General features: G+C 40.8%; 1 protein-coding gene across 1 annotated transcript in view; it reads left to right on the forward strand.

Moving 5' to 3' along the window:
• Window positions 1–348: 348 nt before the first annotated feature.
• notch3 (notch receptor 3) overlaps window positions 349–25,468 on the forward strand; it is a 28,627-nt gene continuing 3,507 nt past the window's right edge. Inside the window, exons 1-32 of the mRNA XM_032588344.1 lie at window positions 349–614; window positions 1,459–1,531; window positions 11,838–11,980; window positions 12,054–12,389; window positions 13,036–13,158; window positions 13,243–13,476; window positions 13,562–13,717; window positions 13,813–13,998; window positions 15,640–15,753; window positions 16,722–16,835; window positions 18,276–18,509; window positions 18,637–18,747; window positions 18,843–19,035; window positions 19,567–19,712; window positions 19,921–20,154; window positions 20,263–20,415; window positions 20,515–20,743; window positions 20,824–21,025; window positions 21,151–21,307; window positions 21,391–21,575; window positions 21,726–21,858; window positions 21,972–22,229; window positions 22,315–22,427; window positions 22,545–23,068; window positions 23,160–23,486; window positions 23,577–23,725; window positions 23,812–24,052; window positions 24,195–24,285; window positions 24,384–24,552; window positions 24,683–24,987; window positions 25,110–25,257; window positions 25,353–25,450. Coding sequence (XP_032444235.1) covers window positions 554–614; window positions 1,459–1,531; window positions 11,838–11,980; window positions 12,054–12,389; window positions 13,036–13,158; window positions 13,243–13,476; window positions 13,562–13,717; window positions 13,813–13,998; window positions 15,640–15,753; window positions 16,722–16,835; window positions 18,276–18,509; window positions 18,637–18,747; window positions 18,843–19,035; window positions 19,567–19,712; window positions 19,921–20,154; window positions 20,263–20,415; window positions 20,515–20,743; window positions 20,824–21,025; window positions 21,151–21,307; window positions 21,391–21,575; window positions 21,726–21,858; window positions 21,972–22,229; window positions 22,315–22,427; window positions 22,545–23,068; window positions 23,160–23,486; window positions 23,577–23,725; window positions 23,812–24,052; window positions 24,195–24,285; window positions 24,384–24,552; window positions 24,683–24,987; window positions 25,110–25,257; window positions 25,353–25,450 — 5,940 coding nt within the window. The 5' untranslated portion in view covers window positions 349–553. The remainder of the gene's footprint in view (window positions 615–1,458; window positions 1,532–11,837; window positions 11,981–12,053; window positions 12,390–13,035; window positions 13,159–13,242; window positions 13,477–13,561; window positions 13,718–13,812; window positions 13,999–15,639; window positions 15,754–16,721; window positions 16,836–18,275; window positions 18,510–18,636; window positions 18,748–18,842; window positions 19,036–19,566; window positions 19,713–19,920; window positions 20,155–20,262; window positions 20,416–20,514; window positions 20,744–20,823; window positions 21,026–21,150; window positions 21,308–21,390; window positions 21,576–21,725; window positions 21,859–21,971; window positions 22,230–22,314; window positions 22,428–22,544; window positions 23,069–23,159; window positions 23,487–23,576; window positions 23,726–23,811; window positions 24,053–24,194; window positions 24,286–24,383; window positions 24,553–24,682; window positions 24,988–25,109; window positions 25,258–25,352; window positions 25,451–25,468) is intronic.

Here is a 25,468-nt window from a genome sequence, read left to right on the forward strand (position 1 = left end):
CTCTCAAAAAGTGTACTACTTAAACCTTTCAGCGATTCATGACTGTGTTTTTGTGATGAATACAACAACCATATGACTTGTTTTTTATTGCTTTGGAGGTTTGTAATTAGTCATCTTTTAATTCTTGCGTTTAGCTGATTTTCTCTCTTTTTTGTTTTATTTTAGAAGTTAGCTATTGTCATACTTGGATGCATGAATGTTTGTGTGCCTGTGTCGATATGAAAGAGGGTGGGGAGGTGGGGGAAGGAGAGAGTGAGAGCGAGAGAGAGAGGTGAAGAAGGAGGAGGTGGCGGAAGATGAGGAGGAGGCGGAGTGATACCAGACGCTGGAAATCATTGGGAAAGGAAAACTTTTCAAAAGTTTCTGGAGGTGAGAGGAGAATCACAGCACCCGTGGCCGTGCTGCGGAGGATATTACGGGATTGGGACTTATCGCTTCGCTTCCCGGCTGACTTAACGAAATTTTTGGAGACTTACTTTTGTCCTGTAAATTAAACAGAGGATGTATTTCTAATAAAAGCGCTCTTCAAAACGTTGGAAACTTTTCCACAGAAATGGAAGGGAATATGCAATGGATTATTTTCTCGCTTTTATTGTGCTTTCATATTGGTGAAGGTGAGTAAAAAATCTTTCATAGCAGCCCACAAAATGTAAGTGTGTATAAATCCACAGGTAGCCTGGGCATGTCAGGACAGCGAACCCATTGTCCGGTGCCCCCATTATAGGGTAATTGCCCTATCCTTGACCAAGCACATTTACGAGAAGATTGTATTAGTTTTTTATTATTTATTTTTGTTAATTATCTTAGTAGTGTGTTGTATTAAAACTTGCCTAACTTCCTTGTACTTCTTGGAATAAACAGAAGCGCAACAGATAATAGCATGCTAGTTAACAGAATTAAATTGCACAATCTTTTTAATGAACAATAATTTTACTTCCTGGGAAATAAAGTAGATTCAAGCCTTAAAGAAAAGTAGTTTCATTTTGTAATAAATTAAGACATTAGGTCATGTATTATCCATGCTGCGCTTCTAAACCCTAATTGTAGAGGAGGTGGGTTTAAGAGACATCGTAAATAGTTTTTGTGGGCCTGGGTAAAGTCTGGTAAATATGAATAATTATATATCTAAGGAAAGCCCTTTTATGAATTCTACCGGTTGTAAGTTTGTACCGCCATCAAGGAAATAGTAAAGTTTATCTGCTTGGGACAAAGTCAAAAGCAAACATGCGGGAGTGCCCCAGCCTGCAATCGGAGATCACTACATGTGAATCTATCAGTCCTCTGAATTGTTGGCTCGGTTTTTTTTATATAGCTGTAATATTAAAAAATCTAAATATTTTTTGTTTATTTCATTATTCAGATCCTAGTCAGGAAAGGGGACTTCTTAAAAGCTGAGCTGGATGGCTTGAAGATTTATTAGCTGTGTGGTTTTCTAACAAATTTCCTAAAATTCTACAGGGTTCCGCTGTGTGGATAAAAACAGGCCCTGTCAAAATGGAGCGACATGCATAGATTCACCCTCTCGATGCATGTAAGTAAAACATAACAGACACAGACATACAGATGACAAAGATGACAAGCTTTCAAGTGTGTTGGTTGTTTGTAAGAATGGATTTATTTTTTGTCAGATGGTTCTTTCAAAAATCCAGAAAGTGCTTTTTTGTCTTAAAATCCTTTCATATCATATTAAAATCTTGTCATAGCCTTTTGTCTGTCTGCAAGGTCCAATTAATTGATTAGGCAATCACTGATTAGCATCACCAAGCCTTAAAAGGTTTCATCCTTTACACCTGTTTATTGGCTTACTGAATCTTTTTAAACTTTACTTTATTTCTTCTACGAAGATGTAATTTTTAATGTGTGGTTCTATTTAGTTTGTTTGAAAGCTTTTTGAACTTTCTGGTGAATTATCTTAGTTTCCTGCTCCATGCTCCGTTGAGCCCTTGGATCTTCTGACAATGATAAGGCTTTTGTTTCTCCAGTTGGTAAGAGTGGGGGTGTCCCTTGCAATAGTCAAGTTAAATAGCCTACAGTGTTTTGCCTGGGGGTCATTGGCCCTTCTTTTTTTCCTCCTTAGTTTAGGAAGCATTGAGTGTTTCATATGAAGGCGATACAGTGGTAAAAAAAAAAAATCCCTGGGTTTCCTGCTGCTTCCCTTTGAAACAATGAATGCATTTTTTCAACTGGTATTTTCAGTTTATTAAGTTGGAGAGGTCGAAGTTGTTCTGAAACCACAAATGCACTTGTTGCAGGAATGTATGTTATTGTGGTTTACAGATCTGTAAAGTCGTTATCCTGTCTGTAGTCGTCATTGCATGCTGGCCAATGTGTAACCTGGCTGCATGTGAACAAGTAACCATTACCCACAATTTATCAATCATTACCTTTAGTCAAAACGGTTTAGTATCATTTTGTAAATGTATAATTTTATCCATACAGATTTATTGTCTTTTGTTCTAATATACTTGCACATATTTCAAAGGAATAAAGTCACTGTAAGAAATTGTTGCGTGCTAAGAAAAAATATATCCTAGTTTGAATGGCAAAGTATTTCTTATGGAGTGGGACATCAAATATCAGACTCTAGAAGAGCCCCCTAACTGTGGAGAGCAGTGGAGCACATCACGGACACATGAGAGTGGTCAGACCAGTCCTATGAGTGGTGATTGCACCCCACCCGTTCCCATGAGACCCTGCAGAAACAGGAGATCCAGAACAGCAGAAAAGATCCTTTATTCCCCCAGATACCTGGCTGTAACTTGGCACCGCAGCACAGGGTTGAAGGGAAGGAGAGAAGAAAGGCCACAGCAAAAATGAGAAGAACATGAAGTGAAATGAAAACAAAGCAGATTTAGATTTTTATTTGCTAATAAAATTACAGCTGAAACAATCCAGAAAGTACAACTGAGCTTCAAACCTCACATATTGTTTGGTTGAGACAATATGTCTTGTTTTGAAGGTATTGTAGTATTTCATTTCCATTGCAGGAAATGGCTTTACTAGTAACAGAAATGCTGTGTGGGTATGGCAGGTGCTATTGTTGCTTTCCCAGTTAGGACGATATCATATTTAGCTGACAGAAAATACTTTAAATAACTTCTTTTGTTTGAAATAAGAAGCCTTCTGACCTGTCTTTTAGTGATGGTGGCATTTACAAAAGACTGTAGACAAATATGGATGAACCCTTCTTTTTATTTTCCAACACACTGTATAGTTGTTGGTGGTATTATGGTGTTGCAGTCCAATAACAATGGGGAACAATGTATTGAGTCATTCTGCAGCTTAAAACCACAAAAGAGTTTGCAAGTTTAAACAGACATAACAGTTTGGAGTGTCCACCTAAAGCCAAATTTATGAAGAAACAATAGAACCCATGCTAATCCTATATTCTGCATAAAGCTGACATAAAGTTCAAGTGAACTTCTTTGCTCAACATTCAAACACTAAGATACCAGTTATCCTGATCTGCTTTCCATGACTCACTTTTTTTCCATCATATGCATAACCTCCTCCCCCGAGCCTCATGTATTCTCATTCTTTGATCCTTCGGTGTCTTGGTTGTTGAACTTGACAGTGAATGGCTGATGGTGTCATGGATAGCATGGCCTTCAAGGTGAGCAGTCAGGGAGTCCAACTGAAGAGCCATTGGCCCTCAACCTTGCTGAGAATGCTGTGTGAAGAGGGCCACTGCGGTATTGCCAGAGGAGTAATAATTAGGCAGATCGAGAGGGTGTCATTCACAGAGGATCCAGCTGGAGGGATTGAACTGGGGGTAGGGAATGGCTTGAGGGAGGCTGAGTGGGATGGAGGAGGTAGTGGGCGGGAGGGGCTGCATATAGGACAGCTGGTGGATGTTGTGATGGTAATCCAGTGAAGTCAGATCTTGACAAAGAGAAAGCACAGGACCAGGTGCTGCCATTGAGCAGTCAGTCGCCCCCATACTGTGAGAGACAAGCTTGTGGAGGAATGAAGCTGGTAGCCCACAGACTTCATTGCACATGTTGCCTCTCTCACAGTGCAACAGCTACCAGGTCTCCTTTTCTCTAACTGCATGTTGTCCAAGCTCATGCTTCTCCTCTTAAGGCTTTTAGTCCAGAATCAGATTACAGACGGCAAACAGCTATTTCTTCCCAAATCTACAAAGCTGACTAGAAATAAATTTGGACCTGCTCTGCTGTTTTAGACACATGGATACAGTAGTCCTCTTTATTTTACAAATTCCTTATCTTTGGCCTCAGTAGCAGAGGCGGCAAATAAATAGTGGGTGTTTAGTCATGACCCCATAGCAACTCCCAGCCTTTTAAAGCATGATGAAAGAGGGCTTTTGATAAGGAATAGACTGGCTAGACAGTTTTGAGTGCCGTTTTTCTTTTAAAGAGGGGAGTATCATGTAAAATCAACATTTTTTAGCTTTAAATCATGTCATGATATCATCATGAGTATTGCTTTGATTCTTACGTGCATGTTTGAGAAATCCTTGAATTTGTTGTGGCAGCCATTCGGAGATACCTAAGGGCTTGTTCATACAATGCGCCGCCTAGTTACCCAAGGGTCCGTCTTTGAGCTGCAGTACTTGAGTTTCCGCCTCACAGAGCACCTCCCCCACGGTGGAGAAAAAGGGGAGGTGCAATTAGCAAACACCTGATGAAACTTTGCATCTGCTAAGCTTATCATACTAACTACTTCTCAGTCCAATGCTCCTAAGAATGACTGTTAGAGGCATCATGGAGGAGCATTGCTGTGATGATGGGCTGAAGCAAGAGTGTCAGAAAGAGTAAAAGCTTCATTTAAAGATATAGGTTGATTTCAAATTGCAAAGTCAAATTTCTTTTAAGTCTTTTTTACATATACAGTATTTTTATGAAAATGGCACAGTGTGCCACCCTTAATACCACCCATCTAAAACATCCCAAACTGTTTGCTTACTCTGATTAGTTCTGGAAACAAAAAGATGCTTACAAAGATTGAAGAAAAGCATAGCATCTTTTAGGAAGATTGTATCTTTGGACAAATAAACAGAAAAACTGCTTTTTTGTTACATAAAGGCTAGAAATGCATTTTGTATTATTCAGTAGAATTATACGTACATGCCAAGGCATGTATTTAGAGAAAGACCATAGCAAAGGGACAGACTATATTGTTGGCTTAGTTCACGGCACCTCAGGGCTAGTGTTTTCTTTGCCATCTTTATGGTGGATTAGAAAGGAATGTTTAGTGAGGAAGATTCCTCCTCTCCCTCTGGTGCTTTCAGGTTATTGTCTCTGTCTCCCCTCCTTTCACCCTGTTTGCCCCTTCAGGAATGCCTTTAACAATACCGTTAGCCTGGGGTTTTTTGAAAATTAGATGTTTGGAGTAACTTGTTTGATTTGCAATTAGTTACTCTACAATTTTGTAAAGCAACATAACGTTTCCATCACTCATGGAGCCCCAACAGGCAGATGGATACATTGTCATGTCATTACCCAGGAAAACTGATTTATTGCAGACTGAGTAGATTCAAATGGCATCATCCTTCAGGAGATGAGTTCTGTCCTAACCTCTTAATGTGACTTTACTCTGGGTCGTGTTTGGAGACGGGGAGCTCTGGTTCCCAGGCCCTGTCAAAGGAAGTGGTGCCTTCTGACCTCCCTGCTACACATATCCTGTCTTATCTCAGAAGCTTAAGCAGCTACTGAGTGTACCGAGGGCTTTATTTTCCAATTTTGCCGCAGTTTGTTTCATCTCTACCTTTTCTTACCTTTTGACTACACTCTGCTCATTTTTTGTATTCCATTTTTTGAAAGTAAATCAGAAAACACAGAGATGAACCTTATATAATCTCTTGAAAGCAAGGCTTGTCACAAAATTAATGTTTTGAATAACTTTGAATTGTTTTAGGAACATCATGTTGGAATCTGTGTAATATTCCCTATGGTGTCAACATGTGTCTGGCCTTCTTGCTTATGTAGGGATGAGCTTGTCTTTGAAGTCTGATCCTCTGTGTTTTTGTTCCATTCTGAAAGACAATAACTTCTGTAAACTTCTGTAAAGAAATTTAGACACGTCTGATTAGAATTAGAGAGCTCTGCCAGCAAAAGTCTTCCCCTCCCTTTAGGGATGGATCCAACTCTAAATGATTCAGGAAAAGGCATTCACTGTTCAAATAAGCAGACATTCTATAAACAACCTAACCTAACAAGGCAGCATTAACCCAGTCTATATTTTTTTTTAATTTGGATGTTTTTTTCTATGTTTTTGGAACACTGAAAACAAGAAAACTTTGCAGCTCTATTCTCATTTGTTCCATTTTTACAAAAGGTGTCACATATGACTGACACATACACTTCTGTAACATCTCCAGTGCTTCTTTGGGTGACAGCTCTCGAGATAGTAAACATTCTCTGGCTGGTTTCCTTAGCTTATCATAAAGAACCTTTGCCAGTGCCCCGTAAACAAACTTAATTTCTTTCAAGACTATAAGCACGTGACAGGCTGTGCTGGCCTCATTCAATCAGTGGGACAGTTTCTGTCAACAGATTGACGTGTGGAGTGTTGCTTATCAGATGTTTGAATGTACAGAATTTTTTTGTGTAGCGAAAGAATATAATTGAGAGGTTTACTTGCACTTATATTTTAGAAACTAACATAATTTTAAAAAGCTGGCATGGGGTCCTTCAAGTTTCAAAGTTGAACAAAAATCTGTTTCGGTTTAGGTGGTTGGGTGGGGTTTTGTGGTTGAGTTCAGTTCAGAATGCTTTACAAGACCTCGACTCTAGGATTCATTCAATGTGGTTATGGGCAAAAGCATTACTATTTGAAAAATGTGACGGTGGACTCTTCCAAATTGATATTGGCTTCACATTTTTACAGATGGTGAAGTAATGAAATTGTGAACATGTGTCTGGATCTTTAGGTTGTGCACACAGCAAAACATTGTTTCACTTTTCTTTCAGGGATAGATCTATAGTGATCTCCAATCTGTCTGCCTTTTGACTAGGCCCCCAATTGTCACTCCTGTACATGTTGACTTGACTGCTCTTTAGCTATTTTGGGAAATGATTGTCTTTAGCTTTTGGTTTTTCTCAGATTCAATTTTTCATTAGGAAAATGTTCTTAAAGTCACACACGCTACACTCTCATCCATTTGACAAGCTGGAAGGCCTCTGGAGACCTCTTCAGTGTGCATGTAAACACAAGTGTTTAAACAAATCTAGTTATCTATTCTGTGAAACACAAACACACATGCTTGTGGATATGATTATGGATGATTACAACACTAAAGTTTTCCAGAGAGAGCTACCTGCATTTGGACATGGACAAATCTTCTGAGCAGAGCCAACTGTCCTTATGAAACCCTTCCTCTCATCACCCCCTTTTTCTCATTCGGGACCTGTCTTACCATGGGTTACTGTTGCCAGGCTACGACCGAGGCCTTTAAAGACTAGCTGTTTGGGTCACTGCACCCCCCTTGCACAGCTATCACCCCCCAACACTTTCATACAAAAGGGTTCTGACTACTTTAGCTCTTTTATTTGGGCCACAAAACATTCCCAACCCCCAATCTGCCTCTTTGCTGAAGAAGGGAGAACCAAGCTGAGAGGAGCTGAGCCGAAGAGACTGCTGGAGGGAGGGGGTAACCATGAGCTCTTGTTGGCAGTGTGGTATCAGTATGTTCTCTTATAAAGGAGAATAACTGGTCACTGCTTGCTTGAGGTAAGAGTGGTGGGAAAGAAGGCTGCATTGTGAAAAAGTGGCTGATGTTACAATATCTTTTTTTACAATTGTAAAGTAATTTACAAAACATTTATCACTTCCTCTCATATAATGGACAACTTGAAACATTGCTCCAAGACAAAATATTGTTTTGTTCCTTCTCTTTTTCTTTGTGTACTTGTTGTCTTGTGAAGCATGACTGTGTGTTTGAAGTATGTAAAAGATTACAGCCTCTTTGTTCACAGGTGAGCCACCGTTTGACCTCTGGGAGAATAGCTACTATTGTGTGGAAGCGGATGAGCTCAGGTTACTCTGCTCAAGTGAACCATAAAGCAGGAAAATTAGCATTGTGGTACCTACATATAGGTGATAAAACTCACTCGCATAAATCAAAGCCTTTCAGGGTTTCTATGATTGACAGAAAATTCAAAACATCACTGCAAACACTTTCAATGCCATACTTAAATTTAATATGTCTCCTTTTTTTATCTCTCATCATCTCTTTTAAGCATTCGTGCTCCTCAAGGGCTGAGCCTTGTTGTAAGTTTCCTTCCTTGTGCTTGAATGTGTACTGAGTGTTGCATGGTTTTACTATTGCAGTGCGATTTTGTCCTCGAGTCTTACAAACATCAAAACTGTAGAACAGCTAATGCATGTATCGGTGAAGAAAAACCACATTTCTTGAGTTTTCCAGCTAGGAGTCTTGGCTACTGCTTCAGTCCCATGGGCAAAACAGACCAGTTGTTTTGGCTTAAAGTTTGGCCAAAGATGTAAATACCAGACACCCAGAGGTGCTCTGACAGATGTGGACAGATGGCAGGATTGCAGCTGGCAAGAGCAATCACATGTGTTGACACGGGAAGATTACCCATTCTGGCCATCACCAGGCTGCACTCACAGACCTCCGTCTCATCTGCTGTATTTGCTTCCTCAAAGGTCAAATGTTGGCAAGTCAAACGTATGACTAAGAAGCCTGTTGCACAATAGCTCTCCTGCACCTGTTGCAAAAATCTGGCACAAATAAGTAGAATGAGAAAAGCCTAGATCCTGGACTGTTGTTCTCATGAGCCATGGAATCCACAAGGTTACAGGGAGCTTGATAAGCTGATTTTTTATAGTGGTATGAACAGAATTACGAGGAAACTTGCTTGTCTTCGCATTCTCTACTCTGATAACATTTTGATTTGTGTGTTATGGGAGTAGCATGTTGGCATTGAGTCAGGTCTAGACAAAAGAATATGTGTTTTGGCTGGATTTGTAAAGGAGGACAAATAATTCATCAGGCATTCTTGTGGACTTACATGCACACGTTCATGCAATCATGTCAGCTAATGCAGACAGAAATAAATTCCAGTGAACTTGATTCTCACATAATGCCAGATCTATTTTCCATCCGATGTAATATTTTTGACTTGACATCACTAGGCATTGACATTCAAGTTACATTTGAAGGTGAGTTGTTGAGTTGCCATTGGTGCTCAAAACTTAACATCCAACTCATTATAGTACAGAGACTGCTTAGAAAAAGGTCAAAGTCTTTGCTGTATTTTGCAGCCTTATAATCAATTTTCCTCTTTGATACTTTCAAGGTTCTCTTTGTGCCACATTTGTGTTGCAGTTTTTGTAAAACTTCAGATTCCAGACATAGTTAATTTGCCTCTAAATAAACCCAGCCAAGCCATGACAAATAGCCATGGGGACGAAGGGTGGGGGAGGTGGAGATTGGTTGGCTATCAGGCTCACTTGTTCGTCTGTGTTGGTTGCTAGGGCAACAGCAATTGTGCACTAGGAGTGAGTGCCATGTTTTCAGAACAAGGAACCAGGGATTACAGGAAATATGACATGACATTCCTGTTGGACCAGACTATTCTCTTCACCTCTAAGTCTTTCTTACCATCAATTGCATCTTATAAAAGGCAATTTCTCCTGCCTAGCAGAACCACATCACACTCTGCTGCCCAAGTGACATTATCATCACAATAAGACAGAGGACCTCTGACATCTGACCTCTCAGCGCGTAAGAGGAGGGAGTTGTGGAAGGAAAAGCCAAGCTGGTGTTCAGAGAGGATTTGCAGGAGGGACAAGATGCTTTAGTATCTGTGCAGACACATTTTCTCAGCACGAGTACTTGAGTGCAGCTTCATGTTAACAACCCAACTAATTATCAGCTCTTTATTGCTTGCCTTTGGCAAATTATTGTGGAATGTCTCTCTAAATAATTTATTGGTCCCAGATTTTTGTTACTACATAAATAGTACATTTGTTAAGAACATATTGTATATTTTCATATTTGCAGGTTTATTATATTTTATGTAGATGTGTAAATGTCCTAATTTTCATTCATTGCTGCTGCGCTCCCATTTTAAGTTTTATGTAAAGCCAAGAAAAATCTAAACTTATTATAGACTTGACGTAAACTAAACCAAGAAATCTCTGTTAATTTTCTCAGACAGAAAGCAGTGTTAGAAAGATGTAGATTTGGATCTGTTCATCGACTTAGAGGAGATAATAGCACTTCAGTTATTACATATAAACTTTCAAGATAAAATGTTCAACTTACAGTTAGTAATGAACACTTAGCAGTGTGCCAACACTTATTGTGTTGCTGTACAATATATTCAATTGTAATCATCATTGCATCTATCAGAGTGAGCAATATTCCAATCCCTAATTATGTAATATTTGGTTGTATTATATTTTTGAAGTGCATTCTAAGTCTAATATTCGCACCTGATCTAGCAGTTGAAATGCTAAAGCACACAGAAAGTAGTGGGACAATGTGTAACGTTAAGGGAAGTAAATAAATAATAAAAAAGTGAGATTATTGTAATCTGTATGGTCATTGTTCATTTCAGAAATATTATTGTATTTACATATTTTTTCTGATTATGTACAGCCCTGGCTAATAAGAAAGGTCAGCATAAATGGCATTGATCTAAAGAGTTGATTTAAATTTTAAAAATCTACAGGGGGCCAGAACCTGGCTGTCATTGCCCAGCTACTATAATCAAATAGCCTTAAAAGCCAGTGGTTGGCCTTAGCCAGTTCTAACTGTGGGTATATTGTTACCAGCTTAGCAAACTTTATCTGATGTCAAAATATTGTAAATGACTATAAAGTAATGTTTCCAATGTCAGGATATGTAATTGTGATAGTTCTGCTAAAAACTGCAATGAGGAGCTTAAGTACAATTAACCAAAAAAGTGGATGGAAGGATGATATTGCAATGAAGATTGCAATTCAATATTTTGTTTAACTCTACCATAGACTCTACAAAATCTGGCATTTCAGATGAAATTTTCTAATTTCTTACTGAAATTGGCAAATTTGATGACAATGTTTACCTAGCGACAGCTCTTCAACTGTATCTATGCAGGTTTTGTATGGAAAAACATTTGCTACCCATGTTTTGGCAGTGATCAAAGTCTTGTTCTGTAATAACACACAAATAACAGATAAAAACACTATTTCTTAAATTTCATTCTCCTTTCTTGCACAATGACAATACAAATTATAATTCTAACCTTAAGAGGTGTTCAATGATTTAAAGATATGTTTGTCTGATTCACCCACCTGTCAGAGATACCTTTCTCACCTACAATAAAACAGAACTCAGACATTTCATTCCTACACCACAGCTGTTTTATTTTTTTTTTCATCAAAAGTAACTATAGTTCTATTTTTTCTTAAGACACAATTTGTTGACATTTGTTAGGTTTCTAGACTGTTGTTTCAGGATGTGTGTGTGCGTGTGTGCTTTCCTCCTGTCTGGGAAAATGTACAAACTGTGATCCGGAAAAAATGACACAGTGGAAGAATGTTGGATGACGTTGAGACAATTATGCTCTGCATCTTAAAGTAATGGATTTATCTTGAATCTTGATGAATCGATGGATACCCATAGAAATGCTGTTTTTAGTTTTTAAAAGTTTAAATTTGGTTTCTGTGGTCATTGCTAGAATAATGCATCACATGGTGTGTACTTATGCAGTAAACACCAAATCACAAATCATTCCAGGGTTCAGATTCATTGCTGAATGTGCAAAGCAAGTATCCAACCTCTACAAGGTGTTATAGAGTCAGAATTATCCGATGATCGGCACATTGGAAATTCAGATACAATTAATTCCAATGTATTTGTTCAGATGTCGTCCCGGATTCATTGGCCCTTTCTGTCAACACCTGGATCCCTGTCATCGATCCCCATGTCTGAATGGAGCAGCTTGCAAGAGTGATGTGGTCAATGATATTCCACAGTACAAATGTGTGTGCCAAAGAGGTTTCAGAGGTAAGTCTTCATTAAAATAACTTGGTTTAAGAAATTTCCGATTTTTAACTGAATGAATTTCTATGACACTCAGGCCAAGACTGCTCCCTCATTGATGCTTGTGCCACAAGTCCATGTGCTAACGGGGCTCGCTGTGTCAATTGGAATAACCATTACAACTGTTCTTGCCCACCCGGGTATCAAGGAAAGAATTGCCGCAGTGACATTGATGAGTGTCGCAAACCTGGTGCTTGTCTCAATGGTGGCCTGTGTCTTAACTCGATTGGGTCCTTCCGCTGCCAGTGTCCACTAGGGTACAGTGGTCGTACGTGTGAGGTGTCTACCTTACCCTGTGCCCCATCTCAGTGTCTCAATGGGGGCACCTGTCGCCAGACAAGTGACCATTCCTATGAGTGTGCTTGCCTACCAGGTACATCAGCTGTCTTTCTATAGAACCAACACACTAATTCTATATCTGTTTCTCATTGTTTTCCAGGTTCTTTGCAGGATGCTAGAATGAAATAAATTTCTCTGTAATATAATGTAGCTAGTAGAGTTGTTTCATGGGATTCTATCCTGTGTCTCAGATCTGCTTCCTGCCCATTAATAATAGCTTCTGGTGGTAGATGGGCAGTGGGAAAGTTGAAGAGGCTGCATGTCTGCTCTCTTCTCCAGTCAACTGTTTTCACCACAGAAGGAATTTACTTTATGAGCTTTCTGGTTTCCCACTGGGGACCTGACAGGAAATGTCTCTTGCCAGGGAGGAAGTCATTGAAACTGTGAGAGATTATAAAACAAGCAAACATGGAGGGTAGGTCAGACCTCTGAAGCAGTCAGGAATCACTCCTGTAGCTGGCATTGTGTGGGAAAAGTCAAATATAGATGTAAACATTCACTCACCTTCTGAACTTTTACTACCCACATTTCCCCACGTCTTCTACTGTGTGGGAAATGTAACTTGTGCTTAGGAGTAGAATTGCTTGGTATTGTTATTAGATGACACCATATATTTGATCAGCTAGAGTGTGTGGCTGTGTCTTTTTATACTGATTCGGTTTTCTGTTAATTGTTTTTAGGATTTCAGGGACACAACTGTGAGAACAATGTGGACGACTGCCCAGGTCACAAGTGCATGAATGGGGGACTATGTGTGGATGGAGTCAATACATACAACTGCCAGTGTCCACCAGAATGGACGGGTACATTTTATGACATATACTTTGAATGTATTGTTTAAAACACAATGATTGTATTTGAACGAATGTGTTGATTTTCCACTTTAGGACAATACTGTGCTGAAGATGTCAATGAGTGCCTCATGCAACCTAATGCATGCCATAATGGAGGCACTTGCTTCAACACTATCGGTGGTCATACATGCGTCTGTGTCAATGGTTGGACTGGAGATGACTGTAGTGAGAACATCGATGACTGTGCAATAGCTATTTGCTTCAATGGTGCCACATGCCATGACCGTGTAGCATCCTTCTTCTGCGAGTGTCCAGTTGGGAAGACAGGTATGTTGTCTGGCTTATTGTTGTTCCTGCGGCTGTCTCTTATCTATGAGCTAAATAAGTGGGTATGTTCTTGTTTGTTTCACAGGTCTGCTTTGTCATCTGGATGATGCATGTGTCAGCAACCCTTGCAATGAGGGGGCCGTGTGTGACACCAATCCCCTTAATGGTCGTGCTATTTGCACCTGTCCCGCTGGTTTTGTTGGTGGTGCCTGCAATCAGGATATGGATGAGTGTTCCATTGGTAAGGTTCCTCCTAACTTTTTATGTTTTAAGGTTTCAATCTGTGACTGTACCAAATATATATAAGGTTATTGATCATCTGCCTTCTGATGACAGGTGCAAACCCTTGTGAGCATTTTGGAAAATGTGTAAACACAGAAGGCTCCTTTCAGTGTCAGTGTGGTCGTGGATATGCTGGCCCACGTTGTGAAATTGACATCAATGAATGCCATTCCATGCCCTGTCAGAATGATGCCACCTGCTTGGACCGCATTGGAGAGTTCACTTGCATATGCATGCCAGGTATTCATACTAAACTTTACCTTCAATAAGAGGGTTATTTTACATGTATATTTTTCTTGACTGATAAAAGTACAGTTCCATACTTATACAATTTTACATTTTGATAACTTATAAAACAAAGCTCTTAAAAAGACATTATTTTGTTAGTAAATCTAAACCATGATTGGCCAAGTCCATTCTTGGAGAGCTACCATTCAGCAACTTTTTGAGGAACTCCCAATCCAACACATTCAGTCAAAACGCTGAATAGTCTCACTCAGCAGTCATTCATCTCTGCAGAGATAATGAGCCATTCATTTGATTCAGGTGTGTTATAGAAGAATGCATCTAAAAATTTCAATGTGGTAGTTCTTGATGCCTGGGCTTGGATCTAAATCATCTGACCAAATGGTAAATGGCCTGTACTTGTACAGCGCTCTATAAAGTTCGCTGGACATGAAAGCACTTCAAACTACATTCACTCATCAAACATCAATGGTGGTAAGCTACATTGTTGCCACAACTGCCCTGGGCAGTGTGACAGAAGTGAGGCTGCCATATACTAGCACCACCTGGCCTTCTGACCACCATCAGCAGGCAAGGCTGGTGCCTATGCCCAAGGACACAATAACTGAGACAGGCCAAGTGGGGGTTTGAACCAGGCAACCCACCAGTAAAAGTATGAACTCCTACCATTATAGCCTTAGTTGCCTTCAGAATAAAATGTTGGATTGACAATTAGTAAACCATAAGGTTAACATTATCCCAGTACAGGAGAACAATGTTTTTAAACTTGACCTTAAACATTATCTGTTGTTCTGCCATAAAGACTTCAACTGTAGGCTGTTATGTAACACAGTTCATAAGACATTAGGAGGTCAGTTGCTTCAATACCACACTGTACTCCAGGTGGGTATTAGTTTGTATGCAGTTTTATTTTGACCCTAAAACATAGTCAAAATAACACACACAATCTTACACGTATGTCCTGGGGTCTTTGGTACTATACAAATTAGAGCTGGGAGGTTGGTCTATAGGACTGGATGTGAGAGAGGGCAAACAGTTAGGGGGAGGAGTGTGCTGTGAATACTAATGAGAGGTAGAGTGGTGGGAATGGAGTGGAACAATAGGGCCCCTCTGTGCTCCACTTTGCACCCCTCATAGACACGGTGAGGGAAAGAGGTTTTTTCCCAGAGCCCACCCTTCTCCCCCTCCATTTCCAGAGACAGGACCTTCCTCATCACCATTCTCATCGTCAGCCTGGCAAAGCTCATGTGGAGCTTCTGATTATTTCTGATTCCACGCTAGCCTCTCCCCAGGGGCAGCACTCTCATTCACATTCTGTTTCATCTCAAAGGACTAGCTCTCCATAGTTTGCCAATGTAGAATGTATAACATGTATTTGGTGAATGGGACATTGACCCAGGGAGGTGACATTTTTGTGGACAGCTGGGTGTGGTGATTCCAGGTCAATGAAGTGGCACCACTGGACATGGTCTTGGAATCGTTTGGGCCGTCTAATGAGTTCTTTCTAGATCTTCCTCCGGATTCACATCAATATGCAGTCCATGCTTTCTTGAACAGACTTACTCTTACATTAATTATGAATTTGCAGCAACAATAAGAAAAGTAAGCAATTAAGATTTTACTTCTATATTCCAGGTTATACGGGGACTTTCTGTGAAATTGACATTGATGACTGTGAGAGCAACCCATGTGTGAATGATGGCATCTGTCAGGACATGGTCAACGGCTTCACTTGCACCTGTCAGCCAGGTAGGCTTCACTGAATTACTCTAATATCAGTTGCTTCTCTTTGGGTCCATGGAGTCTGTTTACAGTTTTAATTCTAATTAAGCAGTGAAAAACTCAATTTAAATATATATAAAACCAAAGTACCAATGGGCTACACACTATTTCTGCCTGTTGGTATACAGAGCCACCACTCATAAAAAGGCCGGCCCTAAAGACTGTCGATCCTCCTGCCAGAACAAAGGCACCATTGTGACCCCTGCTTCCCTCCTCTGTGGAATGTGGAAGGGACAGCTCTCCCTCATCCTGCCCTGGTAGTGCTGCTGAGGGGGGACAGCAGTTCTGCTAATGAGATTCTTTTCCAGGTCCGCAATTTACATCTGGGACAGACGTCCCCCCCCCTCCATCCCCTATCTAGCTATTGAGATGGTGGACCTAAAGCAAGAAGTAGAGGAGGAGGTGTGGGGGTCCCAAAAAGAAAAAGAAAAACAATCCCACCGTCTCCTCTAAACACCCCTTCAGTAGCCCAAGAACCAAACACAGCAACCATTTTGACACTGTTAATCAACTGAACAGTGTGTTGCCAATGTATCACTTGGCACTGTGCTCAAAGACTTAAAGCTTGTTCAACTCTCTAAGCGTGGAAACTCTTTTTGTGTTATTATATTTGAATGTGGATTGTTCACCCAATATGTACAGTAACTTAATGGAAATGTCAATAGCATTATAGCAAAATTGATTTGAATGCTTAATTAATTGTTCTAATTGTTGGAATCTTTTTAAAACCTAATCACCACCTAGTAATGGTCAGATAAATGTTGATTGCACTGAAAATATCACCACTCTCTAACAAAGAAAGAAGTCTTTAAAGCTACCTTAGCCAGACATGACTAACCGAACTACAGGCCTCTGCGGCTGCCCTCTGACCTATGCTTGGACCCTTTCACTGGACCGTCTGTCTGACCTTTAACCTTTGTGTTTGCATGTCCCAGGGTTTACTGGCACCATGTGTCAAATTGACATAGATGAGTGTGCTAGCACTCCCTGCCAGAATGGAGCAAAATGCTATGACCGGCCCAATGGATTTGAGTGCCGGTGCGCTGAAGGTAAGGGCCTTTACACATAATTGTGGTCAGTAGACAGGTGTTAGCACTACACAAACCAGCGTCTCCTCAGACGGTGGAGCAGATGATCTTTAAACAGTTATTTGGTGTTTAATAAGTATTCATTTTTTGGGGGTGAATTATTTCTTTGGGCGTCTGCTGGCGAAGTGGCCCCTGATCCTCCTTTTTCCTCTCATTGGGTGTCAGGATCATGAGGTCACAGAGGACCAGCAGTTTGCCTAGAAAAGAGCCTTGGTCATCACCCCGACATCTGTTCATTTCTTAAAACCCCACACAACACCTTCTGTTGCAGTTTGACATCAACCCCTTTGTGTTACCAAGGCACATAACTCACAATGACGTACAGTTTGTCGTAAAATTAGTTTGTTTAAGCTTGCTGACTGTGTCTTGAAATTTAACATGTTTGTTTGTAACTATGCCAATGGAGGAGCCTGCTTCATTGTTTCAGTGGCCAGCTGCTTGGTATTCGCTGTGTTTATGGGCCCCTTCTGTTGAGTGAAGTGGCCCTGTTTGACATGGTGCTGTCTATTGTTCCCTGCACCACTGAGAACAAAGGCAGAGGACTGGAAGGCCCTTTTTATTACATTCGACCATCTTAACATTTCACTACAAACAGAGCACAAACCAACAGTTTGGTGTGCAGACAAATGCATGGTAAAATAGAAACCATAGTCATCATAGTACAAACATCAGAAGGTTTTATGAAAAAAAGCAATAAATTAAACACAGCAAAGGAGAAACTAAAAAAAAGACAATGAGCTGTGGGAGAAAGCAGCAAGGTGACTTGCTGTTAGAGACAAGAAACCTAATTGTTAGGTAAATTGTATATATTATTATCAAATATTTGTTGTTTCATGTGCCTTTATAATGTTCTTGTCTTATATGCCTTTATTTGTTTCATCTTAGCATAAAGACTGTTTCTGTGTTGTTGAATTACTTTGATTCCTTTCTCAGAAGGCCTCTCTGAGGAAGAGCAGAGAAACTGTTTTCAACATGGTTATCGCTCAGCAGAAACCTCTGCATCCTTGACCTGTTAGATAGTTATAAAACTGTAGCCATGAAGACGTACAACTTGCTCTGTGTTATCCTGTGTCTGGAACAGAACAGAATAATCTAGTGTGTAGATACCATGTGTTTTGTTAGTGACTAGCATTTGCATTGCAATTATGTGACTGAAGTGTTTTCCCCACCCCTTTGAGACGCTCCCTGTAACAGGGATCCTAACAGCAATAAAAAGGGAGAACGGACACATATGTTTTCAGAACGGAAGAGATGTGTGACTGAAAACATCTCTGGCTGTTCTCCTCGCGAGTACAAAAGAATCTAACTCTCTTGTCTTTCTTGGGTTTGTTAAATCTGTCTCAATAGGTGTTTAAACCTGGCATCTACCTGACACTAATCGTATGCATTTTTCCTTTTTAGGTTATGAAGGGAGACTCTGTGAAATTAATGTCAACAACTGTCAACCTGACCCATGCCACCATGGTACTTGCATAGATGGCATTGCTAGCTACACTTGTAATTGTGATCCCGGATATACAGGCTATCGCTGTGAAAACCAACTTAATGAGTGCCACAGCAATCCTTGTCAGAATGGGGGCAAGTGTGTGGATAGGGTCAATAAGTACATCTGTCAGTGCCAGCATGGAACTTCAGGTAGGAGACAACTCCATACACTCCATACACAATTGATGTTATTCAAATGTGGTGAATTTTATATTCTTTAATTGTTAAAAGGTTTATTTATTTTACAGAATAATATGATACTTTTTTCTTAACTCAGGTACAAACTGTGAGATAAACTTTGATGATTGTGCCAGTAACCCTTGTGATTATGGCATCTGCAAAGATGGCATCAACCGCTATGATTGTGTTTGCAAACCTGGCTTTACAGGCAAGTCTCTCTGGAATTAAAACTACAAGTTTCATGGAACAAATAATGATTTCAAACTGGAAATACTGAAATGTGTCTAATGTCTCTCATTCTAGGTCCTAAATGTAACGTGGAAATAGATGAGTGTGCATCTAGCCCCTGTAGAAATGGGGGAACGTGTATTGATGAAGAAAATGGATTTCACTGTCAGTGTCCTGAAGGCTTTAAACCCCCTTACTGTTACTCCCAGGTGGATGAGTGTGGCAGCAGCCCATGTGTCCATGGCTCCTGCAGAGAGGACATAAACGGGTATGAAGAGTTTTAACAGCAAAAGATGCTTACCACACTATTAAGATCATGTACAACAAAGCAGGTTTGGAATATCTTGAGTATGTTTTGATGAGCCTAATGAGCTAGATATGAAAATGCTTATCAACTTAGTAAATAAACCAATGTTTTCTAAAAATGAATAAAATACATTTATGGCAGAATAATCAGATTCCCAATCACAGTCACTGAGGTGGAGCTACATATTTGTGATCAAATGTGCCAACATTACAGCAAAACAATATAGGAATGTTAACATTTAAAGGATAAACACAACAGAGTTTCTAGAAAAGCCAAACAGAAGGCTTGCAGGAAAAGAGGAATTGAAATACATTTTTTCACTTGACCCTATGCATGTGTTGGTCCTTTTATGACTTTTATAACTTGCTCTGGAACAGTTCTATCAAAAAAGATCCCTGATCTTGCTTTAGAGTACAGGTCCATAGTCTTCATCTGTTCATTTTTTTGGGAACTTGTATCTGTGGCTTTCTGATTGTACTACTGTGTTTTCAGATACCGTTGTGACTGTGAACCTGGATGGGTTGGGAAGAACTGTGACCTGGACAGGAATGACTGTTTACCAAGTCCTTGTCAAAATGCTGGAACTTGCATAGATAAACTTAATGGTTTTACCTGCAAGTGTCGCCAAGGGTTCAGAGGTGAGCACTGGACAAGTTACACAAAAACAAACCTCAAGTTACAGTTGTATGGCTTCCCCTAGTGGTGAATAAAATGTGCATCTGCATCTAGCCACAAGTTATAGACTGTGGCTCGATGTAAGTGTTGCTATACACTTCCAGTCTACAGTATATAATAAGTGTTATTATAAACTGTAAGTGTTACCTTTTTTGCTGCTTCTGTTTACAGGTAACCTCTGCCAGGTGAACAACAATGAATGTGCTTCCAGCCCCTGTCTAAACAAGGGAACTTGTGTGGATGGTGTTGCAAGTTTCACATGTCTGTGTGAGCTCCCCTATAGTGGACCTACTTGTGCTGAGGTCCTCACACCTTGCTTCCCTAACCCTTGCGCCAATCATGCAGTCTGCACCCACACCCCAGACTACTTGGGTTATCAGTGTAACTGCCAGCCAGGGTGGCAAGGTTAGAAAACCCGATTCAGTTGCACCAGTACTTACAATTTATTGAGAGATAATCCATTTTTAGGCTTACAAAGCATATCTCATTGTGTTGATTTCTTGCACTCTACAGGTCAGTTGTGTAACATAGATATGAATGAATGCATGTCGAATCCCTGCAAAAACCGTGGGACCTGCACAAACACGCTGGGAGGCTTTGTGTGTTCCTGTAGAGCAGGATTTACAGGGCTGACTTGTGAAACAGATATCAATGACTGTTTTCCCAGTAAGTGACATTTTAAATATATTGTGTACAAATATTATATCTGTCAGCAACTGTCTGTCATAATACTGTCAAGGTCATTTTCTCCCTTTGTCCTTTCAGACCCTTGCTTAAGTGGAGGTTCATGTACAGATGGTGTGAACTCCTTTCACTGTAGTTGCTTGCCTGGCTTCACAGGCCCTAGATGTGCCCTGGAAATCAATGAATGTCAAAGTTTCCCCTGTAAAAATTTAGGCACCTGTACAGACTATGTCAACTCTTACACATGTAGCTGCCCACCTGGCTTTACTGGCATCCACTGTGAAACCAACATTCCGGATTGCACTGAAAGGTAAGTGTGTGCTTAAGGTAAACCTGAGTTAAATTTCCTAATAAAAAGTATAAATTTAACTTGTTTTCACATTTCTACAGCTCTTGCTTTAATGGAGGGACTTGCACGGACAAAATCAATGGCTATGCTTGCACCTGTCGCTCTGGCTTCACTGGCTCCCACTGCCAGTATGAAGTAAACGAATGTGACTCTCAGCCATGTCTAAACGGAGGCACCTGTCAAGATGCCCTGGAGTCCTTCCGCTGTTCCTGTCCAAAGGGCTTTGAAGGCAGCAGGTGCCAGGTATAAGCACTTAAGTACATTTGAAATGTAATGTTAGGAGTTTGAGACATAAAATATTTATTCTGTAGGCTCAATATTTCAGATTTGCTTCTTTTGTTTCTGATTTCTGCTTCTTGGCTTTTCAGACACCAATTGACTGGTGCCGACGCTTGTCTCTGTGCCTGAATGGAGGACGTTGCCGCCAAAAGGATGCGTCTTTCAGTTGTGATTGTCCTAATGGTTGGTCTGGACGTTACTGTGACATCCCAAACATGTCTTGTGAAACAGCGGCTCGCAAGAGGGGTATTTGACTTTTCTATGCTCTTTATCTCTGAGTTTGCACTCTTAACTGCAACTCGAATATTTACAAATATATTTCAAATTAGGAATCCAAACAGATGAGCTTTGCCACCATGGTGGTCACTGCGTCAACTCTGGCAATACACACATTTGTAAATGCCCTGCTGACTACACTGGGAGCTATTGTGAAATACAAGTGGACCAATGTGAAGACAAACCTTGTCGCAATGGTGCCACCTGCAGGTCATATGTTGGCGGGTACCAGTGTGATGTAAGTCAAATCCCTTATCTATTCTGAAACAAGTCAATTCTTCAGTGTCAAAACTTACCAAAGATAACTTTGGCAGGGGATTAAAATCTTCCCTTTTATTTTTTCAACCTACAAAAATACAAATATAATGCGCTTATCATATCATTACAGTGCATGCCTGGCTATACTGGACAGACCTGCGAGATTGAAATCAATGAGTGCCAGTCTCATCCTTGCCAGAATGGGGGCACTTGTATTGATTTAGTTGGACATTATATCTGCTCCTGTCCCCCCGGCACACTGGGTAAGCAAGAACAAAAGCAACAGAAACTTATGCATATCACTAAAGAGTTTACTTTCTGTGTCAAATAGATAGTACCTATATTCATTAGTGTGTGATAATCTTCTGTTTTGTAGGTGTTCTCTGTGAGATTAATGAGGATGACTGTGCACCACCACTGAGGCTACGAGGTGCTCCACCCAAGTGCCTCAATAACGGAACCTGTGTAGACAGAGTTGGTGGTCATCGCTGCAATTGTCCACCGGGTTTCACAGGAGACAGATGTGAGGGAGACATAAATGAGTGTCTCTCGAACCCTTGTAGTTCCACCAACAGTCTTGACTGCATCCAGTTGTCCAATGATTACCTGTGTGTCTGCAAGCCTGGGTTTACAGGTTAGACAATCTTCATTCTTGATGGTCTGTAACAGTGCATTTTGTTTGTGTAAGCCAAAACGTAACCACTGACATTGTTTTTTAGGACGAAGGTGTCAGAGCAGGTTCAGTGTGTGTGAATCTCAGCCTTGTCATAACGGGGGTGCCTGTTCAGTAACTAGCATTGCCCCTCTGGGATACACCTGTACATGTCAACTTGTAAGTTTAAGATAGTTTTGAGTATTCAAACATCTAATTTTACATTGTAGTTTGCCAATGACATGACAATATCAAAAGGTTGTAAGCACAAACTGCTTTAACAATGTTTATCTCTAGGGTTATGCTGGTCCAAACTGCGAAAGGAGCATGTCTTGTCAGGAGCTGTCTTGCTACAATGGGGGAAGCTGTGCCCTTACCAAGAGGGGAACACGCTGCGTATGCTTGTCAGGCTTTGGCGGGCCCCAATGTCAGCATCACAGTAATGATGGGTGCTCTTCCAAGCCATGCCAGAATGGAGGCCTGTGCACTGAAGAAACCAGCTCCCCATTTTTCCACTGCCAGTGTCTAAGTGGATTTATGGGAAAACGGTGCGAACAAAGCAAATCTGAGCTTCCGTCTCTCTCCTGCCCTAGGGCAGACTGTCAAGGCAAAGCCAATGATGGTGTTTGTGACAAGGAATGTAATACACTTCCTTGTCGTTGGGATGGTGGTGACTGCTCCCTGGCAGCGAATCCCTGGGCTCATTGCGCAGACCCCCGCTGCTGGCGTGCCTTCAACAATAGCCAGTGTGATGAATTCTGTAACAACCCTGAGTGTCTGTATGACAACTTTGACTGCAGAAGCAAAGAGAAAATTTGCAAGTGAGTTTGATTTGATTGATAAGGTTGATTCCTTTCATTTAACAGTAACATAAAATAGTTAAGATGATCCATGTGCTTTTGTTTTCTTCAGTCCAATATATGCAAGTTACTGCAACGCCCATTATGCTGATGGTCAGTGTGACCAGGGCTGCAACACAGAAGAGTGTGGTTGGGATGGCTTAGATTGTGCAGAGACGGTTCCAGAGGATCTTGCCAATGGTGTTTTGGTGTTGGTCGTCCTTCTGCCTCCAGACAAGCTACTCCTTACTGGCAAAGCTTTTTTGCAGAAATTGAGTGCTATCCTGCACACTTCAGTACGCTTCAGATTGGACAAAAATGGAGACGCAATGATTCTTCCCTACACCCGTCGAGAGGCACGCCTCAAACGAGAACTTGGACATCAACATGAAGTTGTTGGGTTAGAAAGACACTGTAAATATAAAATAGAAATCATTACCTGGGGATTGCTCTGTACACAAAACATCTTTTCCTGTGTCTTTTTTTGTAGGTCCATAGTCTATCTGGAGATAGACAACCGTTTGTGCATTCGGGATTCAGAGGACTGTTTCCCGACAGCTAAAAGTGCGGCAGACTATCTTGGAGCTCTATCTGCAACAGAAATGCTCGACTTCCCTTATCCTCTTCGAGAAGTCAGAGGCAAGTGTGAATTCTGAGTTAACACAAGATTGATGAATCACTCTAATGAGGCATATGCAAATCCAAGCTTTCTTGTTCCACAACAGAAGAAAAGATCCCCGTTGATCCCATTTCACCAACGGAATGGTGGTATCTACTTACCCGATGGATGGTGCCATGTTTAGTGTTTATTTTTATTTTGGTCATCCTTGTGATTGGCATGTTGATAACTCGTCGGAAGCGTGAACACAGCACCCTTTGGTTCCCTGAAGGCTTCTTTCTTAAGAAGGAACCCAGCAGTAACAAAAACCGCAGGGAACCTGTGGGTCAAGATGCTCTTGGACTGAAGTAAGTTATTTGTAAATAGAACTTAAAACACTTTGGAGTTAATCGTTAATGTAAAATGGCTTGCTATTACCGTAGGAATCAGTTTTGAGTTTCAGTGGTTTTCCTGGAACTTATGCTGTTGCATTTTTTGATTTGTAATCAGACACATGCCAAAAACAGTTGAGGAATCTCTCCTCGGTGATCACAGTGATCAGTGGATGGACTCAGATTGCCCAGAAGCCAAACGACTCAAGGTTTGTCACACAAATTTTTCTTACTGTAAATATTGTGCATCTTTTTAAATTGACACCAGTGCGAGAATTTATATTACCAAATTTCTATATAAATTCAGGTTGAGGAGCCGAGCATGCTCTCTGACAGCGAAGATGCAGTGGACTGCAGACAGTGGACCCAGCACCATCTCGTAGCTGCAGACATCCGTGTACCACCCACGATAGCCCTCACACCACCTCAAGGAGAATTTGAAAGTGACTGCATGGACGTTAATGTCCGAGGCCCAGGTTGGTGTAGAAGTTTCATTTTAGGGTGAAAGCTGTCTTTTGACAATACATTTTAATCTTTCTTCACAAATCATTGTGGTGGTCACTTGAAATGACTAACTATTTTCTTTTTCACTTGTCCACATCCTAGATGGTTTTACACCTCTGATGCTGGCATCATTCTGTGGAGGCGGCCTAGAACCTGAGGTGACAGAGGAGGAGGAGAGTGAAGAGTGCTCTGCCAACATTATCTCTGACTTAATCTACCAGGGTGCATCGCTCGCTGCACAAACAGACCGTACCGGTGAGACAGCACTCCACTTGGCTGCTCGCTACGCACGTGCTGATGCTGCAAAGCGCCTGCTGGATGCCGGAGCAGACGCCAATGCTCAAGACAACACGGGACGAACACCGCTACATGCTGCTGTGGCTGCAGATGCACAGGGTGTCTTCCAGGTAATCAGTTATTAGGACATTGTGTTTGTTAATTACATTAGCAGTACAAAAATCTTTTACTTTTTCCCAAAATGTATTTTATAACTATAAAGGTTTTTTTCCCATTCTTTCCACTCATTTAGATTTTGATTCGAAATCGCGCCACTGATCTGGACTCCCGTATGTACGATGGCTCTACTGCTCTAATCCTGGCAGCACGACTGGCAGTGGAAGGCATGGTTGAGGAACTCATTACATGCCATGCAGATGTTAATGCAGTCGATGAATTGGGTAAGTCTCAGATCTCCAAATCATTTGGTTTAAATTCATGATAATACTTCAGCAAAACCAAAAGATTTTATCGTAATGGTTGACGTCTCTTTTAGGTAAATCTGCTTTGCATTGGGCTGCAGCTGTAAACAATGTAGATGCAACTATTGCTCTGCTGAAAAATGGCGCCAACAAAGATATGCAAGATCTGAAGGTAATTTTAAAAACACAA

The sequence above is a fragment of the Xiphophorus hellerii genome, chromosome 16, assembly GCF_003331165.1.
Source record: "Xiphophorus hellerii strain 12219 chromosome 16, Xiphophorus_hellerii-4.1, whole genome shotgun sequence".
Taxonomy (NCBI): Eukaryota; Metazoa; Chordata; class Actinopteri; order Cyprinodontiformes; family Poeciliidae; genus Xiphophorus; species Xiphophorus hellerii.